We start from the raw sequence: 24,378 nt of genomic DNA on the forward strand, positions 1-24,378 counted from the left end.
GCTGTACTTTATAACCAATAGACCAATCTATAATAGTAGAAGGACAAAAAACTTGTGTTGGAGAACCTTTAAGCAAACAGTTCATAGTTAATAATATGCATTCCTTTTTCCATGATAGTTGGTTGTGCGTTTTGCAAAATAATGCAAGTAACTTTATCTAAGTGTCAGGTGCATTGGCTAAATTAACGGCGTATGCAGTGCTGTTGTTGTTGCGGATGATATTGAGCAAATTAAGTGCAACTTTCATGATAACGGAGATTTTTTCAGAAATAAATTTTGAAAAGGTTTATATTTTACATTTATTTTATGCAAATCTATTGAAGAATAGATTAAAATGAATTCAACTGAAAACGTGAATAGTTAAATGTAATGTATATTGACCTCGAAACTTTCCGTTGTGACTGATAAGCAAAATAATCTGGCACATTTGTTGTTTCACTTTTGTTTCCCTTAAGTTGTTCTAGATCTATATGCTCCAGTGAGAAATATTTACAGAAAAAAGAAAGGCTATAACGTACAATATTTCTATCTGAAAGCGGTTCTATTATTAGAACTAACATATTCTAGATGGAAGCATAAACAGTAACGGTAATTACCATCTGACGTTACATAATCGGAAAATGACGCCATAACACTTGATGACGTAACCTGTACACTGGTTGACGTCATAACAGATTTTGATGTATAATTAGAAGTCACTGAAAAGACAAAGGAAAACCCTTTATATAAATGTTAGATTAAAACAATTCTGCTTTCTTCTTTCTTTATCCAAATCATACTTTTAACAGCAGCTTTTATTCTGATGATATGAAACAAAATTGTCTGAAAAAAAATGTTTAGTATACTATTTAAAACTATGTCACTCAAAAGAATGAAAATGTTTGCTTATTTAACGTCGTCGGCATATAATTACCTGAATCTGAAGCTGTAAACGACGCCGAAGTCGATGAAGACGCTGTAATAGAAGACGTTTCAGGTGACATCGCTGATGACGTCATTGATACCATTGATGACGAAGGTGTAGCTGATGATGATGTAACGCTCGTGGGTGTTTGGGTTGTCGGTGTTGGGGTGTCACCGGTTAAATCAAACACTGTTATATTCATATACCCGTCTTTACTGGTCATGTTTTGTAATTCACTTAAAAATGTTTCTAGGTCTGAGACCGTTAAATATTTGCTAGTATCTATATCAAAGTCTGCTATTACTGATCCTTGCCTGAAACAAAATCATAAAGTAAAGGTCAGTAACTCTATAGAAAATAAATAACTTATGTGACATGATTTGTCTCCCTTATAATAAAACGCTTTAAAATTGCAAAGGTCCGTTTTTAAGCAGCATGCAAAATTTCATGAACATTTTGAAGATGTAATAAGTAAAATATTGTTAAATGATCAAAGAAGGTAATTTACGCATCGCAAACAGCACTCATAATCCACGTAAAGTACAAAAAAGAAGAGGTCAAAATATACAAAAATAGCCCTTACTGCGTTAGTCACGCTGTAGAAAGATTGTGATAAAATACTGTAAAAATCAGTCATTTTTCGCACCTAACATGTAAGTTTTTACTTGAATTCTGAATCTTTTTACTTTTCCTAAGAATTAGGTACATTTTTACAAAGTTGATATTCTAGGCTCCTCTGTAGACATGCAATTCTAAACCAAGTTGTTTAAAATATATACATTTATAAAACTTTAGAGGGGCGGAATGGATAAAATATTTTTACCTAGACCCTGATAGAGATAAACTTTTATTTTTCCTTGAAAACGATAACTGACACCGTCTTATTTATAAAAGAAACATAAAAGCCATTTCTTATCAAATTACAATTTGTCGTTACGTGCGATAAAGTTCAGGGTCATTATATAAATGATATATGATGGATATTCAAGTAAAGGATTTATTTTCATCAAGTGGTATGAAACTTAAATAAATATGATATTTGTTATACCAAAAGATGAAAATATGTATTGTTTTTTTCTTTAAGAAAAAAAAGTTACATTTTCGGTTCAAAATAGAAGAAATACGAAAAATATCTTTCACTGCAGTGAAAAATAAACTTTTACAGTGACAATAAGGAAAATGGAAAAAAACGCATTTTATTTCATCAATATTTCTCAATATTTCATTTATAAGTATAATATTATAATAAATAGCTTTATTCTTTTCAATCTATAAATTTCAATATTAAGAAATCTGGTTTCAATCCGCATTACAATTTGTATGTAGAAAATCAGTGAAATATCTATGATCCACAACACTGATATAAATCTCAATGTTTAACACTTACAGCAGACGACATTTTGAAATTCAAATTTATTCGTGAATTAATAATTACCATCATCTTCAAACGAAAGATGAACGCTCTATTTCATTTATTTTCACATTAAAATTTCTAAAATCAACTTCAATATAAGTTTTGTCATGGAATATATTCAGTCATAAATTAAATCGTACAGTGTATTCGTGATTACCCACCCTTGCAGTCATTTATGTTTATAAATCATCAAAAATGTAAGTAAATAAGACAGTTTTCTGGGATGACTGAGCTACAAATGTAGGCTCAGTTAAACTAGATGTTCTGATTTATAGCTCAGCTATTATGAAACGTGTTTTGAAAATTGGGCTCTTTCTCAACCACGCATAATTAAAGATTTCTCTATTATGAAATATGTTATGAAATTGAGCCATTTTCCAACCACGCATAATTAAAATGTTCTCTATGCAAATTGAATACCCTCTTATAAGAAATATATCATAAGTATAAACATGGAACGGTTGAATTTACAAATTACACAAGAGATGATTGAGGAGCTAGTACGTCCGACTTATGTAATACATATCGATAAATTTGACAGTATGGATAAAACAAAACGAACTCAAATAAATGTATAGAAACAAAAATGTAAATGAAAAATATATTAACATCCAAGGATTTTGTATCGTACAGGAAAAAAAATATTAAGAAAAAAATAATTACTTGTTGTATTGCGAAAACAATAAAAAAAACTTTCTGTGTTTTATAGATTTATAAAATAACAACAAAAAAACATTTGATGTTTTCAAGAAAAAATAATTAGAAAAAAAAATCTGTTTTTTATAGAAAAACAATAAAGGAAATTAATAAGTTAACATATTTCTGAAACTTGCATGGCATGACAGTTCAACCATTAATGATTCTGTAAGTACAGGGGCAAGGATATTACTTTGTAAGGACCCTTATGCAGGACAGTCGCAACAATTATTTTTGGTAAAAAAAAAAAATTTGTATGAATTTTTCATATTTGTTTTCTTAACTTGATTCAAACCAAGGTCTGTTATTTAATTTTATTAAAACAAACGGTTTCACTGGCTTGGCTAAAGTATACCTAAACCGGGTTCGGATAAAATATTCCCAAACCGGGTTTAGGTAAAATATACTCAAACCGGGTTAAGATAAAATAAACGTAATAAAGTATACATAAAAATGTATTAAGTCGTGTTTGATAACATTTTATATATAATTTTATATTACTTTTATGTGAAAGATGGAATTTTCAAACCATTAACAGTCTTTATTCGGCGTATAAATATATTTATAAAAACATGTACATACATTAATTAAATTTACAGTTTTATTACGTACTTTAATAAGGCGTAACCATCTGAAATAGTGGTAATAAATTTTCTATTTTATACACCTTTTTGTTTCTATAAAGTTAAAGACCCACAACGAATTAATGTTGCTAATACAAATGTGCACACTTGCATCCATAATGAATATGATTGGAAACATAATTTTTGTTTAGATTTTAATTTTATTCCTTTTTATTATTTTATCTTATTTATATCATTATTTTCTTATTTGGGTGGTCGTTTTGTTTTTCTTACTTTGAAACGTTTTGCATTCACGAAACTTGTCCTGAACGTAAAAGTTTACAAATTTCATTTCAATATAACAGTATATGTATAATAATTTGCGTGCCAGTTGCTTTGTAAACTGTTATATTAACTTAAAGGCACATTATGCCTCAAAAAATCAGACTTTCAAATTATCTTGAAATGTCAAACATGTGTTTTATATTTTAACTATGTTTTAATAACAGATTTAGAGGATGCTGGATGTTTAACAAATGAAGAAAGTGTCGCTGAAGATACAGCAATGTATCGCAAAGGTAGCAAAGATTAGTGTAAACAAAGTATTATTTTTGACTTCAATACAAACTACTTATTCACTATCTTATAACCAATTGTCAACTGAGCAACATGAGCAACAAAAGCAGACGATAGTTCAAACAAGAGCTGTCCGTAAGACAGCGCGCTCGACTTTTTTAGTGCTTGCCTATAATACAAAACATTGGCAGTTAAGGGCCATAATTCAAATAAAATCTTTGACAGAATTACCTTCTCCTGGACATGTTTGGGAATCATGATTGTAAACAAGTATTCCAACTTTCAAATTAATATCTCAAACAGTTCAGTCAAAAAGTGGACTGGTACTAAAAACTTAACCAAGATTCTAAGTCGATAAAAGGCCTTAATTTTTTAAAACAAATCCTTGACAGAGTTACCTTCTCTTGCGTACAGATGGGGGTAATGATGTGAAATAGCATTAAAAGTTTCAAAAGCAATATCTCAAAGGGTTAAGGCAATAAGTGGATTTTACCCATATTCAATGTATTTTCTAAGTCAAAAAGGGGCATAATTCTGTCAAAAACCTTGACAGAGTTATGTCCTCTTGTCTGTTGATGAAGGTCGTGATGGTAAACAAGTATGGTCAGTTTCAAAGCAATACCTCCAATGGTTTTGAAATAAAGTGAGGTGGTACAAAAAACTTAACCAAGATTCTAAGTCGATAAAAGGCCTTAATTTTTAAAACAAATCCTTGACAGAGTTACCTTCTCTTGCGTACAGATGGGGTAATGATGTGAAATAGCATTAAAAGTTTCAAAGCAATATCTCAAAGGGTTAAGGCAATAAGTGGATTTTACCCATATTCAATGTATTTTTCTAAGTCAAAAAGGGGCATAATTCTGTCAAAAACCTTGACAGAGTTATGTCCTCTTGTCTGTTGATGAAGGTCGTGATGGTAAACAAGTATGGTCAGTTTCAAAGCAATACCTCCAATGGTTTTGAAATAAAGTGAGGTGGTACAAAAAACTTAACCAAGCTCAATACACTTTCTAAGTCAAAAAAGGGCCATAATTCTGTCAAAAACCTTGACAGAGTTATGTACTCTTGTCTGTAGATGGAGGTTATGATGGTGAACAAGTATGGTAAGTTTCAAAGCCATACTTGTAATACTTCTGAAATAAAGTGGGGTGGTACGAAAAACTTAACCAAGGTGTGACGCCAACGCTAACGCTAACGCCGACGCCGACGCCGACGCCGGGGCGAGTAGGATAGCTCCCCTTTTCATAGAAAAGTCGAGCTAAAAATCAGTTTTTGAGAAATCAAATGTGATAGCATTTCTGAGCAACATCACTACACAAGATAAGGTCATCTAAAAATCAGTATGTCGTGATGGGTTTTTAAAGACAATAAAGTGCAAAGTTCAATTTGTTGATTGGGATGACACGGCTGTGACAGCTAGTCATTTAAATCATATAAGTTTACAAATAAGGTGAAGTGGTTCTTACCGAAAACCGGTTATAGTAACTGTTGCCGTAAAATCAGTGTCGTTAAACGCACACTCCAACTGAAATGATAAATTGAGATGATTATATTACTATGAGGTGACATAGGTGACAGAGATAGGCAACTTCCTAGCAGGCATGCTAGCTAAACTTAACACTTGTAGCAAGTACAACTTATTAACCAGATATCAAAATGCAGTAAAATATTACACTTTCTGTTAGCTTATACATTTGTCTATGGCTGCATGTGAAAATATGCACAATTCCAATTTAAAATAAATGTTAAATTATTTTTTTTGGAAAGAACTCCTTACATAAATATGCAAATGACGAAAAACTGGTTCTGCTACATTATTTTAATTGAAAATCTGTTAACATTTTACTTTCAAACGGTATCTACATATCTGCTAATATCAAATTTATATATTATCTTAATTTATAAAAGGTCACTAAGAAAATTCTTAAAACCTATCCGAAGCGTGTCTCTTATAGACATAATTCTCGCAGCAAAAGATTCAGATTTGTTACGAAAGACGTGTTGAGTAAAATAAGTTAAAGAAGAGAATTCTGGGCAAGCAACTGAGTGAGATTTGTTGCGAGAGTTTGGGGTTTACCGACTTTGACTTACCCGTTTCGTGAGATTCGTTGCGAGTGAAAAGGGGATTTCGTTTGGGGTTACAAATTTTGAATTACCCATTTCGTGAGATTGGTTGCGAGGGAAAGGTGATTTCGTTGGGGGTTTACATATTTTGAATTAACCATTTCGTGAGATTGGTTGCCAGAGAAAGGGGGTTTTGTTGGAGTTTACAGATTTTGAATTACCCATTTCGTGAGATTTCGAGGGAAATGGGATTCATTTGGTGGTTTACTAATTTTGAATTACCCTTTTTGTGAGATTACGAGGAAAAGGGGTTTTATTTGGTTTTTACATTTTTTACATTTTTTGACTCACCCATTTCGTGAGATTGGTTGCGAGTGAGAGGGAGTTTTGTTGGAGTTAACATATTTTGACTTACCCATTTCGTGAGAGAGGTTGCGAGAGTAAGTGGATTTAGTTTTGAGTATTGCGGATTTTGACAAACCATTTTCGTGAAATTGGTTGCGAGAGAAAGGGGATTTCGTTTTGGGTTTAAATATTTTGTCCTATCTATTTCGTGAGATTCGTCGATGCGCGAGAAAGGGGGTTGTGAGGAAAAGGGGGTTTCGTTGGGGGTTTACATATTTTGTCTTACTCATTTCGTGAGATTCGTTGCTGCGAGATAAAGGAGCTTGCAAGGAAAAGGGGGTTTCGTAGGGGGTTTACACATTTTGACTTACCCATTTTGTGAGATTCGTTGCGAGGGAAAGGGGGTTAGGAGGGAAAGGGGGTTTCGTTGGAGGTTACCATATTTTGACTTACCCATTTTGTGAGATTCGTTGCGTGGGAAAGGGGGTTAGGAGGGAAAGGGGGTTTCGTTGGAGGCTTACATATTTTGACTTACCCATTTCGTGAGATTCGTTGCGAGGGACCTACTCTCTGCACTCGTGAGGTCTGAGTATTCATCTTGCCAGTCTTTATATATATACGTTGATCCAAAGAAGGAATCATGTAATGCTGAAAATAATAAATCAAATTATTTAATTAACTAAATAAATAAATTTATCAATCAATCAATCGATCAATAAATGTAGAAATACTAAACTGTTATTGTTATACCGATATGCAGAAAAAAATATATCGATCAATCAATTATCCGATCGATCAATTTAGTAAGACTAAACTGTTATTGTTATGCCAGTATGCTGAAAAATAATCAATCAATCAATTAATCAATCTGATATGTAGAAAGATTAAACTGTTATTGTTATACCGATATGCAAAAAAAAATATATCAATCAATCAATTAATTAATCGATCAATCAATCAATTTATATAGAAATATTAAACTGTTGTTGTTACACCGATATGCTGAAAAAATTATCAATCAATCAGTCAATCAATCAATCAATCAAGGTAGAAAGACGACATCGTTAAAGTTATACCGATATACTGAGAAATAGTCAATCAATCGATCAATCAATCAATGTTGAGAGCCTTCGCTGTTATCATTATTCAATAATTTCTATTAATTTGAAGGATATTCTATAACATATTCCAGCCCAATGCTGATGAAACTTAATTGGCAGGAACGTTTCTTGTATTACCTATTAATGTTCCATGACAAAGAGGGGGGGGGGGAACTTTTATGATAATATCATTTTTATGTGTCAGGCATTTAACCTTTAGCGTAAAAACTCAATATTTTAAGGTAGGTCAAGGGACCATTTCTCAATGGGAAAATTGACACAGCAGCTTGACCTTAATCAAGCATTATCTAATTGCCATGTTAGAGCCGTACCACTTCCGGAAACAAGCGCGGCACAAACTGTAATATATTTCGGATATGCACAGGCTACTAATGACTGGACGCTATAATAATCACTGATTTATTTATTGTCAATGTGGCAGCAATTATCGATGCTTTCCGTCACTTAACCTCGTGAAAGTGTCAAACTTTGCCTCATCTATGTAAACAAACAGCAGACGGAAAAATTAACGTTAGGATTTACAACGTCAAAATCAACGTGTCAATGGTTGAACATTTATTGTCTTGTAAATAAGACAAATAAAATACAAGTTTACGACATTATTTATTGTCATGCTAGCTTTACTTTAATTTATTAGCTGATTTTTTCATGTTGTGGATTTATTCTTCAGCGAATAGAAAATAAAAAATGATGATAAACACAAGAGCTGTCGGTAGGACAGCAACGCTCGACTATTCTTAGTGCTTGATAGTAAAAAAAATGCTTGATACAGGTACCTCCTCCTGTTTACAGGTTGGGGTCATGATGGTGAACAAGTGTGCAAAGTTTCAAAGCCATATGTCAATGGACTTTGAAAATATTTGAACTATTACAAAAACTTTAACGTAAATTCTAAGTCGAAAAAGGGGCATAATTCTGTCAAAATGCTTGATAGAGTTACCTCCTACTGTTTAGAGATTGGGGTCATGATGTTGAACAAGTGTGCAAAGTTTCAAAGCCATATGTCAATGGACTTTGAAAATATTTGAACTATTACAAAAACTTTTACGTAAATTCTAAGTCGAAAAAGGGGCATAATTCTGTCAAAATGCTTGATACAGTTACCTCCTCCTGTTTACAGGTTGGGGTCATGATGTTGAACAAGTTGTGCAAAGTTTCAAAGCCATATGTCAATGGACTTTGAAAATATTTGAACTATTACAAAAACTTTAACGTAAATTCTAAGTCGAAAAAGGGGCATAATTCTGTCAAAATGCTTGATAGAGTTACCTCCTCCTGTCTACAGGTTGGGTCATGATGGTGAACAAGTGTGCAAAGTTTCAAAGCCATATGTCAATGGACTTTGAAAATATTTGAACTATTACAAAAACTTTAACGTAAATTCTAAGTCGAAAAAGGGGCATAATTCTGTCAAAATGCTTGATAGAGTTACCTCCTCCTGTCTACAGGTTGGGGTCATGATGGTGAACAAGTGTGCAAAGTTTCAAAGCCATATGTCAATGGACTTTGAAAATATTTGAACTATTACAAAAACTTTAACATAAGTGGTTACGCCGACGCCGACGCCGACGCCGACGCTCGGGTGACTGCAATAGCTCTACTTATTCTTATCGAATAGTCGAGCTAAAAATGACATGTACATTAAATACATAAAATAGTTTCAAGTACTAGGTCCACGCCTTATATAAAACATAATGTGAAGTTTCGTGTATTCTTCTAAATCTTAATAATAATATGTTGTATGGTAAATAATTAATAAGTTTCGTAATTTCTTTTAAAGATAAAAAAGTATGGTGGTATGGTATATAATTTTCTTTATATAAATAAAGGGGGCTTCAAAATCTACATCAAAACCAGACGTCTATCTCAAACAAAAATCAGTAAAACACGGTCAAAAGTTTAAAGTTGACGAAATTAGTTTGTATCAAAAAGATGCCGCAAGATGTCATCATTAAAATCATGGTGTTAAGAAAATAAGGCGGGACATCTTTCTCATGATGTATTCTTACCTAAAAGGGCATTAACGTCTACTTTCAAATTACAAAATATAACTTGAAATAATTTCATTTAAGAAATATTTCTGCACTTTTTGGTATTGGTTTAAGTGTTCATTATTACATGAACAATGTTTGATTATGATACCCCGGTATGCACAGTAATGCATGCTCAAAGAAAATGCTATAGATACGTGACGATTATTCTTAGATGTACATTGCTTCGGTCAGTCGTTTGACTGACGTCATATATGACGTCATTTGACATGACAACGTTCCTAATATCGTATATTTAATTACGCTCCTAAGATCTTAGACAAGAAATATTTATTATAAACCATGTTTATATACGTTTACAAAATCAAGGCGAAGGAAGATTCCGAAAAAAAGCCGCATTTTTTACACGGAAAATAAACTGAGATTCTAAATCACTTTGTTAAAAGAACACGGAAACAGTTATGATATAATTGTGTTATAAATTTAGTTGAACGATCATAATTTCAGTTTGGAAAAAAGGCGTACCCATGTACTAAAATAAGATCTACCATATACATGTATATAACATTCTATATGTACACTGTCTGGTATATGTTAAAAGTTTTAGCATATAACCTAAAACTTTTAACATATAACCAACAGTTTGCACAACAGCTCGATAGCAAAGTGACCTTCAACCGAATAATTTATGCTGCAGACAAAAAAAAACACTATCCATCTGTTTAACAATTACATCACATGATAAGTAGCCAGAAACAAAAACATTAGAACATTAGATACGAAAACACGGGAAAAGGCTAAAACAACTCATTATAGTAGCTACAGGTTCTAGCGTATCCTGTTCAACCCGAACAAAATTAGCTTAATAGGGTTAGACACTCGTGAAGTGGTAACTGGCACAAACTTGAGGAAAAACTTCCGTAATTACTAGGTAAACACACATGGATGAAAGACAACATTTTCATGGTCCCTGGTGCGCCCAGCATGAGGTGTAAATGTCATTTTAAGGCGTATGACTCAGTGTTCAAAAGTTTATCCGTAGATAAAATTATCTTTTTTATTCTATTTAGGAGTGAAACGGGAAAGATATTTGGTTGAGTCAATGGTATTATGTACCGGTGCATCGATGTAATCTTTGATCGCGACAAATACAAATCTGCGACCCAGTAGGGGAGGGGTAGGGGGGGGTGATGGTAACGGTGCAGAAAAAGGCGAAATGCTAGAAATTACGAAAATGCGGTTAACTTTTTTGTATTTTTTGCAGTAAAGCCCCGCAAAACGACAAAACAAACTATGCATAAGAAATACATCAGCATGTGATACGCGACTTCTAGTCAAAAAGCAGTCAAATACAACAGTTTACAATCAAGTCATTTGTCACGTTTAAAGTGTGAAAGAGGATTTAGGATTTTTTTTCATTCTCCTTTTTAAAATTGAATCAGGGTGAACTGATTTTTCTCGTTGAAAAACAACTTAAACTGTTAAAAGGTAAACTATGAGTATCTACCTTTTACCAAGACGTTATACTGTCCAATAAGTTGTTGTTTTTGTTGGTGTTGATATTTTTTGTTGTGTTGTTATTTTTCAGTTTATTGCCATTTCGAATGCCTGAAACGTTGCAATGTTTCAATTAAACAATGTTTCCTTATATTTTTGGACCGTGTGCAAAATAAATACGTTGTGATATTCAAGTCCTCTCGTTTTAGGTCTATAGAAAAAAATAATGCTGTGCTCAGCAAAAATTTAGAATGGAAAATTTATAATTGCACAATGAATAAAAACTATAGACTAAGGCCGCGCAAACTTCAAAAGAGTGTATAAAATTGCATTATGGTTAAGTCTGCATGAGGTATATGTAACAAGATGTAATTTCATCCCAGGGAAGTCTGATTCATGATTGTTCTAAAAATGAAAAGAAAAAAAGGGTCATCGCGTGCATCTGTCTGGAGTGTCGTCTGCTCGCATCATGCTTTATGTCATTATCATGAATTTGAAGTTGAAAACCCGACAAGTTAAATTACACGTCATCTTCTACTTTCATGGGCTATGAAACCACAAAAATGTCCCATGAAAAGAACACAAGTCTTTGTTTCTGATCTATCGCTTTGGTTTTGATTTAAAGAATGAAAAAAAACCATCCCTGATTGATGTATGATGAAATTATATAAATTTTGGTTTCATTACATATTTGACAGTAAAGGGCGGTTAACTCTGTCAACGGAAAGACACGAAAGGACGCGAGTTCAATCCCGCGTTGCGGATAAGACTTTGAAAAACGAGGTTCCAATCGGCACTTGTTTCTCCAGATAAATATGGAGTATTTTTGTTTCACTTGGCCAAAAAGTATGTACTAAGAGTCTTTTGGATTAAGTCGCCAATATGGGCTATAAATAAACATGCATCACAAACATCCATACAAAAAAACTAGCATTTTAACCCTCACAACGCTAAAATATGTAAAATGGACTTGTACATCTTTCATTCTGGACAAAACCATTTATCATTTCTGGGTGAAATTTTAAAATATGTACTGATTGCATACCATTATAAGACATGGAGGCAGGACTTGGTCCGCACTGGTCACATGTGTAGAGGATGTTACCATCTAAGATTAAAAATAAACACCTCTTAAATATTAATAGAATATTCTAAATTCAGCGGAGGATAGGTGTACTTTAAATGTATTAGGCAATTACAAAATTTTCCTCATTTCGCTTATAAAATTTTCCTCGTGTCAAATTTATAAAATTTTGTTTACAGGCGTTTTCTAAGCGCTGGTACATGTTAAATAATTATGAATTATAATTTTACACCAAAAACATTATGCAATTTAAGTACATATTCTGGCAAAAACCATTATAATTTTGCTTGTAATTTTCGCTTTAGTTGTAATATCTACCGGCGTTTTGAAGGAAAACATAATTTTTAGGTAAAATTTTAAAATTTTAAATGTAATTGTGTTTATAAATTATGACAAGTGACACAACGAAATTCAAAATTTTAAATTTTTAAGTCTATATAAAGATGTGAAGATTGTAAAATTTCAAAAGTCCAGACAGATTTAATTAGTAACACTGTCACATTTTTATTTTTTAGGTTTTCTAAAAAGCACCGTTGATCGTTATTTAAATGTATCATATGCATTTACCTATGAACCGTATATTAACGATTCACATGCTGGGAAGATTGTCATCTGCTACAAAGTTGTCGACTTACTTTTATCTTTAATCTTATATAAATCACGTTTTCGCAAAGATTCATGACTGTTTAACAAATTGTAACCCGACAAGACGCCGAGGTAGTCAGTATCTGGTCTGGTCGGTTTCTTGTCGTCTGGTTGGTTTCTTGTCTGGGCGAGCCTGGTATAGTCGGTAACTGGTCTGGTTGACTATTGTCTAGTCGGTATCTGGTCTGGCCGACCCTTGTCTGGTCGGTTTCTTGTCTGCCGAGCCTGGTCTGGTCGGTATCTGCTCTGGCCGAGTCTAGTCTGGTCGATTTCTCGCCTGGCCGAGCCTTGTCTGGTCTGGTCAGTATCTAGTCTGGCCGAGCCTGGTCTGGTCGATTTCTAGCCTGGCCGAGCCTTGTCTGGTCGATTTCTTGCCTGGCCGAGCCTGGTCAGTTCGGTAACTGGTCTGGCCGAGCCTTGTCTGGTCTGTATCTGGTCTGACGAGCGCGGTCTGGTCGGTAACTGGTCTGGTCGAGTCTGGTCTGGTCGGTATCTGATTTGGTTGGCATCTGATCTTCTGATCTGGTCGGCATCTGACCTGGTCGGTATCATGTCTTGTCGAACCTGGACTTGTCGGTAGCTGTTCTGGTCTGGACTGTCTTTATTGTTGTTCAAAGAAAACATAACGAAATATACAATAACCCTCAAAGCCATTGTAACATTTAAACATAATGCAACATGTCAATGGAAAATACTTCAAACACCCCATGTCTCAACTATTTTTTTTCTTCTTTGCTATTAAACATTTGACTTTTCTATAATCACAGACAAAATGTACGCCTCCTGCATTCACCAAAAGTAAATGAATTTACGAAAAAAAAAAAGAGAAAAAAGTTCGAGCCCAGTTTAATGTTTATTCTTCATGCTTTAACGATAGCAATTTTCATGAGTGTTTCCGCGTCGTATAACGATAATTTGAATAAGCAATATGATAATCACAAATAGTAAATAAATCACAATAGTTCAAAAAATGAAAGCCATATAAAAATAAATCTCTTTGAATAAAAAAATTGTAGCGAATTGAACTTATAGAACAGGGAACAGCAAAATATGTCACGGTTTTAGACACAAAATAATGAATACCCTTATTCCACCACATTGCCGCTTCCAGAATATCGTCTGAAAATCATGTGTGTATATTTCTACTTGTAATAGAGTAGTACATATTGAATCGATGCGGCTGTGGAAGGGAAAACAAATGTCATGTAAGAATGGTAAATGAATTCACCTCTTTAACAAACATATTGACATTCGAAACAATCGAAGTGAGTAAATATATCACTTTTTCATATTCGCAAGACCTCTAAGCAGTGTATAAATATTTAATGTTTCTTCAAATCAATGCTGTCCTTGGTAGGGGAAAATCTATAGTATTTCCATATGGAATTCTATAACATATAACTGATAGAGTAGGTATAGAATAAATTATAGCAAATATACCGTTAAAAGTAATTAGAAGGATGACAAAAGATTATCAAACAAATTTAAGTAATAGTAGAGGCTTATAAGTAAACAGCAAACGATTTAAAAAGGAAGGGGCAGAGTGGCTGAATGTTAAGTGTCGTTATTCTACCTTTCTACAATTTTCGAAACTATTAGTGAATTGTCAAGTTGAGCTGAATGAACTATATATTTCTAAAGATAGACTGTTAGTAATGGTGATTGACCAACAGTTGACAGAAAACGTACAGATTTCAACTTCCGGTACATGCGCAAGAGGTTCCGGTATTCGACATGCCAATTTTAGCGATGGGGGCTTTTGTTTCCGTTTCAAACATTCAGTCGAGTGGCCTTTAAGATGTTTTTTAAAAGTTCCCCTACAGCCTTTTAACTCAACGTCTGAATGATATTTTATCATTTGATTCAACGTGAGCTTTGATACAAGAAGATAAGAAAAGATTTGTTATTTTATATGGCACAATTAAAGAGAGAAACTCTAATAAAATGCCTGTCAATTCCTACCATATATGCTTGAAACCTGAGTAAAACCTAAACGAGCTTTACCCATGCGATTGACTATCATTAATTTTGACAATATATTCATTAATGAGGAAATCTAATCCCATATAAAGAGCTCTTCACCGCGGAGGTATTTGGTTTTTTGGAACACCTTTGTAATTTAGGTTCAGTCATGATGAATCAAGGTCCTGTTTTTAGCTACCATGTTTTGTAAAATGCATGCTGGGTAATAATAAGTCCTTGATCTTCACGTGAAGGTTTGAATGGTCAGATGTCGCTAAATTAACCGAAAACGATATACAAGCCATCGTGAGAAAGCAAATAAAACATTCAGTTAGAATGTCTTGAAAAACGAGTCATAAAACCTACCGAATAATATCATTTAAATTTTGTCTCTGCAATCTTTGCATTTGCGATGAAACACTTTTCGTCTATTGGTTTTAATTAGCAAATTGTATCTGGATTGTCGACGAGGTGATTAGATGCAGACGATGTATTTGATGATATTTGTACCCCTTCACGGTTCAAAATGTTAAACGTTGAATGCACTAAGGCCTAGAGTTCAGGGGGCGGGGGTATATATTTATTTAACTGTTTAAATCGCTATGTACCAGTAAAATACAGGGAAGTAGGGAAATGATGATATTTTATCAGGGATTATATCTTCTCTCTTCCCATTTTATGAAGTGTCCTTCAATTAAATTTTTATGATATGATGGTACTTCAAGTGAAGTTGAACCATGTTGTGTAACATGGGGTTACAAGTACTTGAGCTGTTATAAAGATAACACCGGGTCAAGTGTCACGGGTAAAACAATGTGTATTCTGTCATGATTATAAATAATGTTCAACGTAGAAATTGACCGAATATTCGATAGTTTAACATGGTACACCAGTTGCCCCACAAGACCATATACACTATAGTCAATAGGTGAATTGATTTTAGTAAATAAGACATCTTGGTGCGAGTTCGAGTAGAATGATGAATCAGAGAGCAAATTAATGTATACTCAATCTAATGCACTTTTGGCGTTCCATACAAATTCTATAAAAAAAAAAAGAATTTCTTTTGCGGTTTTGCTTTCTTACTAAACAAATCATTGAAGGTCGTTTTCAAAGAAAAAACTTGTAAATGTATGTATACGAATAAATTATAGCATTTAATCTTTTCTTGATAACGAAAAAAAAACAACACGATAATATGTTTGTTGTTATAAGATGTTAAGTCACATACACACTTCAAAGGTCATACGTACGGTGACTGGTAGATTATTACAGGCACGAGTGGGCACCTGAGCTGAACCACCGACCGTCCGTTAGCTTGCTGAATAGAATCCTCACATGATAGAATCCAAAGGTCTTTGAAGAGATTTGAGCCCACATCGGTCAGGGACAAGTGATGTATGGTTTACGAACTTAACCGCTCGATCACGGAGGTCTCAAGAGGTAATATTGTATTGGCAGACAAAGATAATGGCACCTATAATGAAACTATAAAAACGGTTTTACTGTGTATAGGGAAGAATGTATTAGCCATCATGGTTTGGTGGTTGCGGCGGCGGCGGCGGTGATTTTCACTCCAGATCACGGCAGTGAGCCACATTGAATATTGTATTTATTTTTCTCGATTGATTGCAGGACACGCGTGTGTTATATACGGTACCTTTGCTTCGATTTGACAAAGTGAAGTAGTTTTCGTCTATCACAATATTCGGATTTCGATTATTCGAACTCATCGATTATTCGAATTAAATTTTCAGTCCCCGGTACTTCGAATAAACGAGGTTGGGCTGTATCTAATTCTGCTGATGTAGCAAAACAATAAACTGGCACGTAAAACCTACATTTTATTCGTGTCCTTGTTTTATTTCTAGCTGTCATCTTAAAATACGAACATTAAAAACTTTCATTATTTAAAATTATACAGTGACTGCTTAATTAACGTCAAATGGGGAAGAATTGAAAAAGTTGCAAATTCGGGACTGCATTTATAATGTCAGATTTATTCTATTAGTAATATGAACATTACGGTGACGTAATAATGTTTATACTAAAATATTCATAGTGTTTGTTTAAAGCAGCATGCATCCAGATTCATGTTAATTTTCTTTAAATTTCAACATTGGTTTAACTATATTTTGTGCCCGAGTACATTCTTCTTCATCCTCATTTAATGGCATGTACGAAAAATAAGTGTTTTATCTTAAAGGCCCATTCAGCCTCCGAAATAAAAAAAATCCTTTGTATATACAGGAAAGGTAAACATGTCTCACGGTATTTAACTCTAGGTCTTTTTACCTAACACTTCCTCAACTGAGGTTCTAGCGCTGGCTTTCTTAGTCATGTGCAAGCAACAATTTCGAGATGATTTTTTATTAAATATTAGTCGCTCTCTAATATCATTGTAACTTTAATATTACAACTATACACCGTGTGACAGAAGTTATGTAAAATACTTGAACACTTAACGCGAGAACCGACATTTTTTATGTTTATGAAATTAAAATATGACCATAAATACGACATAAAACGGATATAAATTATCTCAATCTTGAATATAATTTGAATAATATAAAAATACATAAATGTGCCTTCAATACAGCGAGATATCTGCAGATTTTTAGCGTTCTGTCTGCTTTCCAATTTAACCAATTACATCCAATTTGAAAATCGTTGAAATTATTTGTCTGTATCAATAATGTTCGCTATTTACGATAGTGTACTACAGGGAGTTTTTTTGTACAAATGGGGACAAAAAATATTGGCTGACACAGGTAATTACTACACCTTAAATCATGAATGGGATATTTCATTGATAAGATCTGATTTTTGTGTATTTAAGAAGCTTTTGAAATGTACCGAAATCTTCAGATCGTGACGACAACGATATCAGTTCAATAATCTAACCGCAAATATTTTAGTCTAATTATTTTTACAACTTTTTTTTTAGAGAATGTCGCATAAAACGGGTATATACACATTTTAAATATATTAGTAAACGAAATGATTGAATGAAAAGTATTATTGAAAATGTATTGTATTATTTAGGATTGGTGCTATTTCTTTATAAAAACAGGGCGTTGAAGTATTTAATAGGTATAAATGGATAAGGGCAAGGTTGCATGACTTGAATTGGTCATAAAATACGTACTTATATCTAATTGGTCATCTGCATGGGTACGTGCATGTACCGACACGCCGGTGCTCTTACTAAAAACCTACCACACCAAACAATTCTTTCCTTGCTATGAATGACATATCAAGCTATTCTTAGATATCAGCAGTAATTAATATAGAGCTACATTCTTCTTTTGCTTTTAAATTACAAACTAAAACGGTTCATTTGTAAGCAGGTAAGGAGGAAAACAGTTCAACTGTGTTTTCATAACTTTCATGCTTATAAAAACATAAATTTTATGGGAATAGTACCTTTTGTCAAGCATGCCAGACATAAACAGAATCACACAGTCTGATTTTTACTAATTTAAAGCAAATCAAACACCTTCAAATGAATAGACTGTCCAAATTTAAAGAATACACCTGTCAGAGCTGAGGTTGTGTACATGTTACTGTCTTTGACTGATAGGCAAAACTAAAATGCGCATTCATTCGTTCGTTCTTATGCATATTGCTATATTGTCAGTTATTTATCTAATGTCGATGTGGGCCTCTCACATCATACGTGTCCCATATGGAATATAAATATATAAGGACTTAAGGTTGGTGCGGAGCTTTATGTCCTGTCGAAAACTACTTATGTTGTGTCGAAGTGGGTCTTTAACTTACACATGTCACCGTGTCCCATAATTGACTACAGGTAAATTCGGCTAAGTAATTCACTGATATATATGAGAATACCACATCAATTTTTACACAATATGTGTACCTTCTAGTTTAAGTAGGTAGAATACTTTTTTTTCCCACCATGACTTCATTAATAAATTGTATTACAAAAATGAAGCCTATTTATACATATAATGTAGACGACGAACACTTATTACTAAAAAGCCCCAAAAATATCGCCATGATTAATAAAAATCATTTGTAAAGCTTGTATATACAGATCGCGCCAACAACAACAAAAAAACGAACGAATAATAAAAGTGAAATGTCGTTGTAGTCTCAATATATAAAAATCCGATCAATCATCCTATTATATACATAATATATACATTAACAAGACAATATCTTTAAAGATAAAAATCTAAATCGAGACCGTTTTATATTTTTATATTCTAATATTACAGGAAAATGGTTTATAGTTTGATAAAAAAGTGATAATATATTAGTTATTTCTTCGTACCATTTAGCAACCCATATATAATATTTGTAAATAGTACCGATCTATGATTACATTGAAAATGAAATACACTATGTATATATAATGTGATTTGATTTGTTTGTTTTTGATGGTCAGATCTATCATGTGTTTCAGTAGCGACTTTCAAGTTTTTTTTACAGATGAAGGAAAACCCCAGACGCACCTGCAAGTGCTTTTTCGTTTGAACGGGTGCATATTTAAACTCGACCACCGTTAGCTAGATGGATAGTATCCTCACACTTACTGGGAAAATTCGAGCTAACAGAGGTTAGCGAACAATATATTTGAGGTCAACTACATTAACCACTCCGCCATGGATGTCCAAGGTTGTCAATACAGGTTAAGTGCTGACCAAAGTGTGGCCTTATGTCTCCAAGAATAACACGTCACGCGAACACTTAAAATCCACGCCGGACGGACGGACCTAAACCATCGTGCAAAAAGAATATTTAACATATCACCTCAAATTTTGCAAAAGTCATTTAAATAATGTTTCTCGCTCGATCTTTGTCCATAAAAAAGCAGTTCCAAGAAAATTGTGATAGATACATCATAAAATCATTTATATATTGATATTCATTCTGCAAATATTGAGCACCGCCAGAGATCTAGGCGGTTCTGATAGACTTAATCGATTGTAGCACACTTATAACGTTCAAATCAATAAGTTTAACAGAACCTTTTGCGTGTGCAGTTTTCTGATATAGCTGTTTACTAAAGATGTCAATAATGTCAACGACTAATTAGGCAACACTTAAAAAACAGTGCATATATAGAGTTACAAGCGGCAAGCTTTAACAAATCTATAAATAAATACGAAATATATATAAACGATAAAGGAATCGACGTTTCATGTTTTAGTGCACTACTGAACTGTTTCGTGCTTTTAGCAATTATCAGGTACAAATGAAGATGATTAAGTAAGGGGGGATAGCTTTTACCCGATTTTACAAGATTTTTATAAAAGGGAGACAACTTTTGAAAAAACAATGATATCTATTCCCGCACTATGTCGCGAAATATATGTTGCCAGTGAATTGTAATTTAGTTTTATGTAAGGATATTAAAATAAAGGTGTTACTTTTCAAGGTCAAAGAAGGTAATAAGAAATTAAGCAAGCTAGGTTTAAGGCAAGGGCAGGCTGTGGCGTACTAAAAGAATCTGTGATGCACATATATACATTTGAATGTCTTCTTACATGAAATATCCGGTAAATCAACGTTTTGATTACACAATTCACGTGCAATGGATTGAAGTTCAGACTTTAAAGCCACGGATGTGAACTAGCACAGTTTCCAATGCTGGCGACACACCATACATCAGCAGAATGGCTGCCATGTGTGAATTATTTCAACGTTGTGAATGACACTCGAACCTGCATAGTTCTCGAGCAATGGACTCCAGCTCAGTCTCTTAAGCCAATAACAAGAATCAGGACTGTTACCAAAAATGTCAGTACAGCCTTTGTAGTCTCTTAAGTCAAGGACCTGAGCCAGGACGGTCACCAAAAGTGACAATACAGCCTTTGTGTGGTCGACATGTCACGCGTTTTCATCATACAAAAAAAAACACATGACAATCCCCACTTGGTACCCATTTCCAATTTATATACCAAAGATTAATGACAGTCGTGCTTTAACCAGATATACAACTCAATTATTATCTAAAAGCATCAGCCTGAAACCGCTAAAAACAGGCGCTGTGTGCTTTCAAAGATAAGTTGATTGTTTGACTTTCACCACATACATTTAGACCTACACGCACTAAAACATCTATATAAGTAAATTAACATTTTGAATAGCATTCCAACGTTGAAATGAAACAAGCGCACATGCAGGCAATTGTATATAAATATATAATATTGAATCTTTCAAGATGACTTAAATATTCCTCGGGATTAGATACTTCCAGGTTTTATAAAATATCACTAAACAGATAAATACTTGTTTGAATTTTAAAAAGGCATACTTCCAAAATGCTTGCAAAAAGTAAATATGGAAGTAAATTGCCGTACAAGCCAATAGTACAAGCCAATAGTAAAAGCCAATAGCACGTTCGCACGTGCACGAAATCATTACTAAACGAAGAAACAGCGGAATGATATTTTATTAGGAACTTTTATATTCTGTTTACGTACAATATTCATAGACATTTTATGTTTCAACTCTTTCGAGAATTTATCATAAGATTATGGATCCAATATAACTGCACTGTTGATATATTTTTCTATAAAAAAATATATTTCATCAGATATAGCTTCATATACACTTCAATAAAATTGTTTTGTTGCAAAAAACACCGTTTTGTTAACCAGTATCATTTGCAACTAATCCAGTTCTGTTTTGTTACAAACTCAATTTTCCTAACACATTAAATATTCCTATCTGTTCTTATTATACTAGGTAATCTCCAAGACTTAAGAAAAATAATATATCGTGGAATAAACAAGAGAAGTGAAAAGTATACCCAAACAGTTCACTTAGTATTATATTATCATATTAAATGCTATATAAATGTGTTTCCCATCTTTCCCTATGATTCGGAAACCCTTTGCCGGAGTATAACGGAAATGACCGAAATTTAACGATTGTTTTCTTAAGTAAAATATAAGCAAGTGCGTTGTACGTAACAGTGTACACGAGTTATATATAAATGCATTCCTGCACGCAACATGCATCTTTTTTTTTTGCATGAATATTAAATTTATTGCAACCTGAATGCGTGTTGTGGTATAAACAAATCAATTTTATTGTAAACCGACAAAACTACCTTATATATTTGCAATATACATCCTTTAATTGCATTCAATTTCAAATTGACATGTGTAACACAAAAATCATAACATAGGCTAAAAATAAAATTTGTTGATACACCGGTATATATCTTTTGAAGTGCAAGGTTTTTCCATACGTTTAGATGTGTCTTAACATGGGTAAGAAATTTCACGTATTTTATTTACTCATGGAAACAATTTATGCGTTATATATACACATCTTACTTCAACTTAATTCATTTAAAGATGTCGGAATTTGAAACTAGTTATATTAAAGCATAGATTGCTATGAGCAATGTCAAGGTCATTGGTCAAAATGAATTGCCCTTCATTGAAATACAGAAGTGTGTGGTTTTAACAGTAATACCACTTCAGGACTTTGACCATGCAAAAAGAACTGTTTACACTCACACTCGGGGGGGGGGGGGGGGGGGAGGGGCTCTTGTAACACTAAATGTGTATATATACATGTATTAGCTTACCTGCCATGCACACGTGGCCACACCCGTTGTAACAACATTTCTCGTGTTCCTGACACGTGGTATCGTTTGAGCATTGTTCGACACAGGTACCGGCCCCCACTGGTACGGGACAAACTCCTGGATTTGCTGAAAACAGACAAAAAGTCGTGTAATATGAACCAAATAGCATACAAGAAAATAAACCCACAATTAATCACATGCCAGTATTGATAATGCAGAGTTTTATCTAAGATTTAGGAAACATGACCCATACCCATGGAATTGTGAATTTCAGTGATGTTTTATTAAAAATTTGAAGGAAAAAAAAACATGACTTTAATTTTGCAGTGATTAAATGAATGCAACAAAGCACTGACTAGGATGGCATCTTCAAACATTTAAGCACCATAACAGTGAAGAAGCCCTGTCTAGGATGGCATCTTCAAACATTAAAGCACCGTAACAGTGAAGAAGCCCTTATTTTCAAAGCTTTTAGAATTTGTGATTCAATATTTTTAATTTGTTACTTTTAATTGGGAATATTTTCCTGTGTATTGGGAAAATGCTGTACTATTTTCATTTGGGAATATGACCGAATATCGGCTATAAAATAATCCAAAAAATCCCTGTAATGGCGGTCATCTTACAAATTCAATAAAAGGTCAAGAATGTGATAGTTTAAGGAGGTCAAATATTAATAAGTTACGGAGATTCTTTATATTATAATACACATGTTACATGTAGATCACATGAGCCGCTCCATGACAAAACCAACATAATGGGTTTGCGACCAGCATGGATCCAGACCAGCCTGCACATCCGCTCAGTCTGATCAGGATCCATGCTGTTCGCTTACAAACCCTATAACAAGTAGAGAAACTGATAGCGAACAGCATGGATCCTGATCAGACTGCGCGGATGCACAGGCTGGTCTGGATCCATGCTGGTCGCAAACCCATTATGTTGGTTTTGTCATGACACGGCTCACATAGTAGTCTCGTATATCAGAACCAATACAGGATAGGCAGAGCTTTAAGAGTCCGGAATTTTGCCCTGGGTGTGACTGATTTACTATAAAATATTCTGTTTATGGTGAACAAAAGGCGGAAAACATTTTCTAAATATTTTCAGTCATACTTTGAAAAAAATCGTTTTCCTTTTTAAAGTAAATTAAATTCTATTTTGAAATAGTTCGCTTAAACCGCATCCGCATTTTAGGCCCATAATTTATCATTGTTATTATTATGATAACCATTCGTTATGTGTTTTATTAATGTCTACAAAAGGGGGATAGGCGTAATGTAAAACTTTTGAACTTCTTAGTTCTTTTCTGCATTTTGCAGCAAAACAAATTCCTTGAATAGTTCCCGCACTTAAACTGCGAGTATTTATGAATAATTACACAGATTAACAGCTAAACTTAAAAGTCGATACCGCAATTTATGCCTTACCTTATAATAGGATTAAATAAAATATTCAAAATAACTCCTACATTATATTACAAAATCAATCATCAATAATAAACGAGAATTACGAGGAATCAAATTAAACTAGATCGATGCTAAATTTATCATGATAATTGGTTTCTATAGAAGATTTTTTTTCGCCATTCAAATAAATTACCATATCGAATTTGAAACGCGTGACTTTGCTTATTAAATGTACTTTTTATATGATATCATTGCATAATGTATTTATATACAATGTACTAGTATTTCTATCATATACGTTAAAGGCACATTACTCCTCTGAAACAAATATCATTTCCTTCTTAAGTTTACAAAGCACAAACGTGAGTCTCATAACGTGTATTCATGTATAATGGTTTTAAAAGAGCATGACTGTTCACTGCTTATCACTAGAAGAAAGAAAATTGCGTGTCACAAAAGTAGCAAAATGTTGTTGTTGTTGTTGTTGTTTTTGTTGTTTTCTTAAAAAAAGCCTTACTATTTAAACTACCATAG

General features: G+C 33.4%; 1 protein-coding gene across 2 annotated transcripts in view; it reads right to left on the bottom strand.

The window, feature by feature from the left end:
- The window catches only part of LOC132744430 (uncharacterized), a 54,661-nt gene that overhangs the window by 9,994 nt on the left and 20,289 nt on the right, over positions 1-24,378 (bottom strand). For both annotated transcript variants that reach the window (XM_060733144.1, XM_060733151.1), the window contains exons 2-6: positions 22,436-22,561; positions 7,098-7,210; positions 5,620-5,678; positions 914-1,218; positions 597-698 (exon numbers count right to left, since the gene is read on the bottom strand). In XM_060733144.1, coding sequence (XP_060589127.1) covers positions 597-698; positions 914-1,218; positions 5,620-5,678; positions 7,098-7,210; positions 22,436-22,561 — 705 coding nt within the window. The remainder of the gene's footprint in view (positions 1-596; positions 699-913; positions 1,219-5,619; positions 5,679-7,097; positions 7,211-22,435; positions 22,562-24,378) is intronic.

The sequence above is a fragment of the Ruditapes philippinarum genome, unplaced genomic scaffold (genome assembly GCF_026571515.1).
Source record: "Ruditapes philippinarum isolate M1 unplaced genomic scaffold, ASM2657151v2 ctg2319_1_1_1_1, whole genome shotgun sequence".
NCBI classification, from domain to species: domain Eukaryota; kingdom Metazoa; phylum Mollusca; class Bivalvia; order Venerida; family Veneridae; genus Ruditapes; species Ruditapes philippinarum.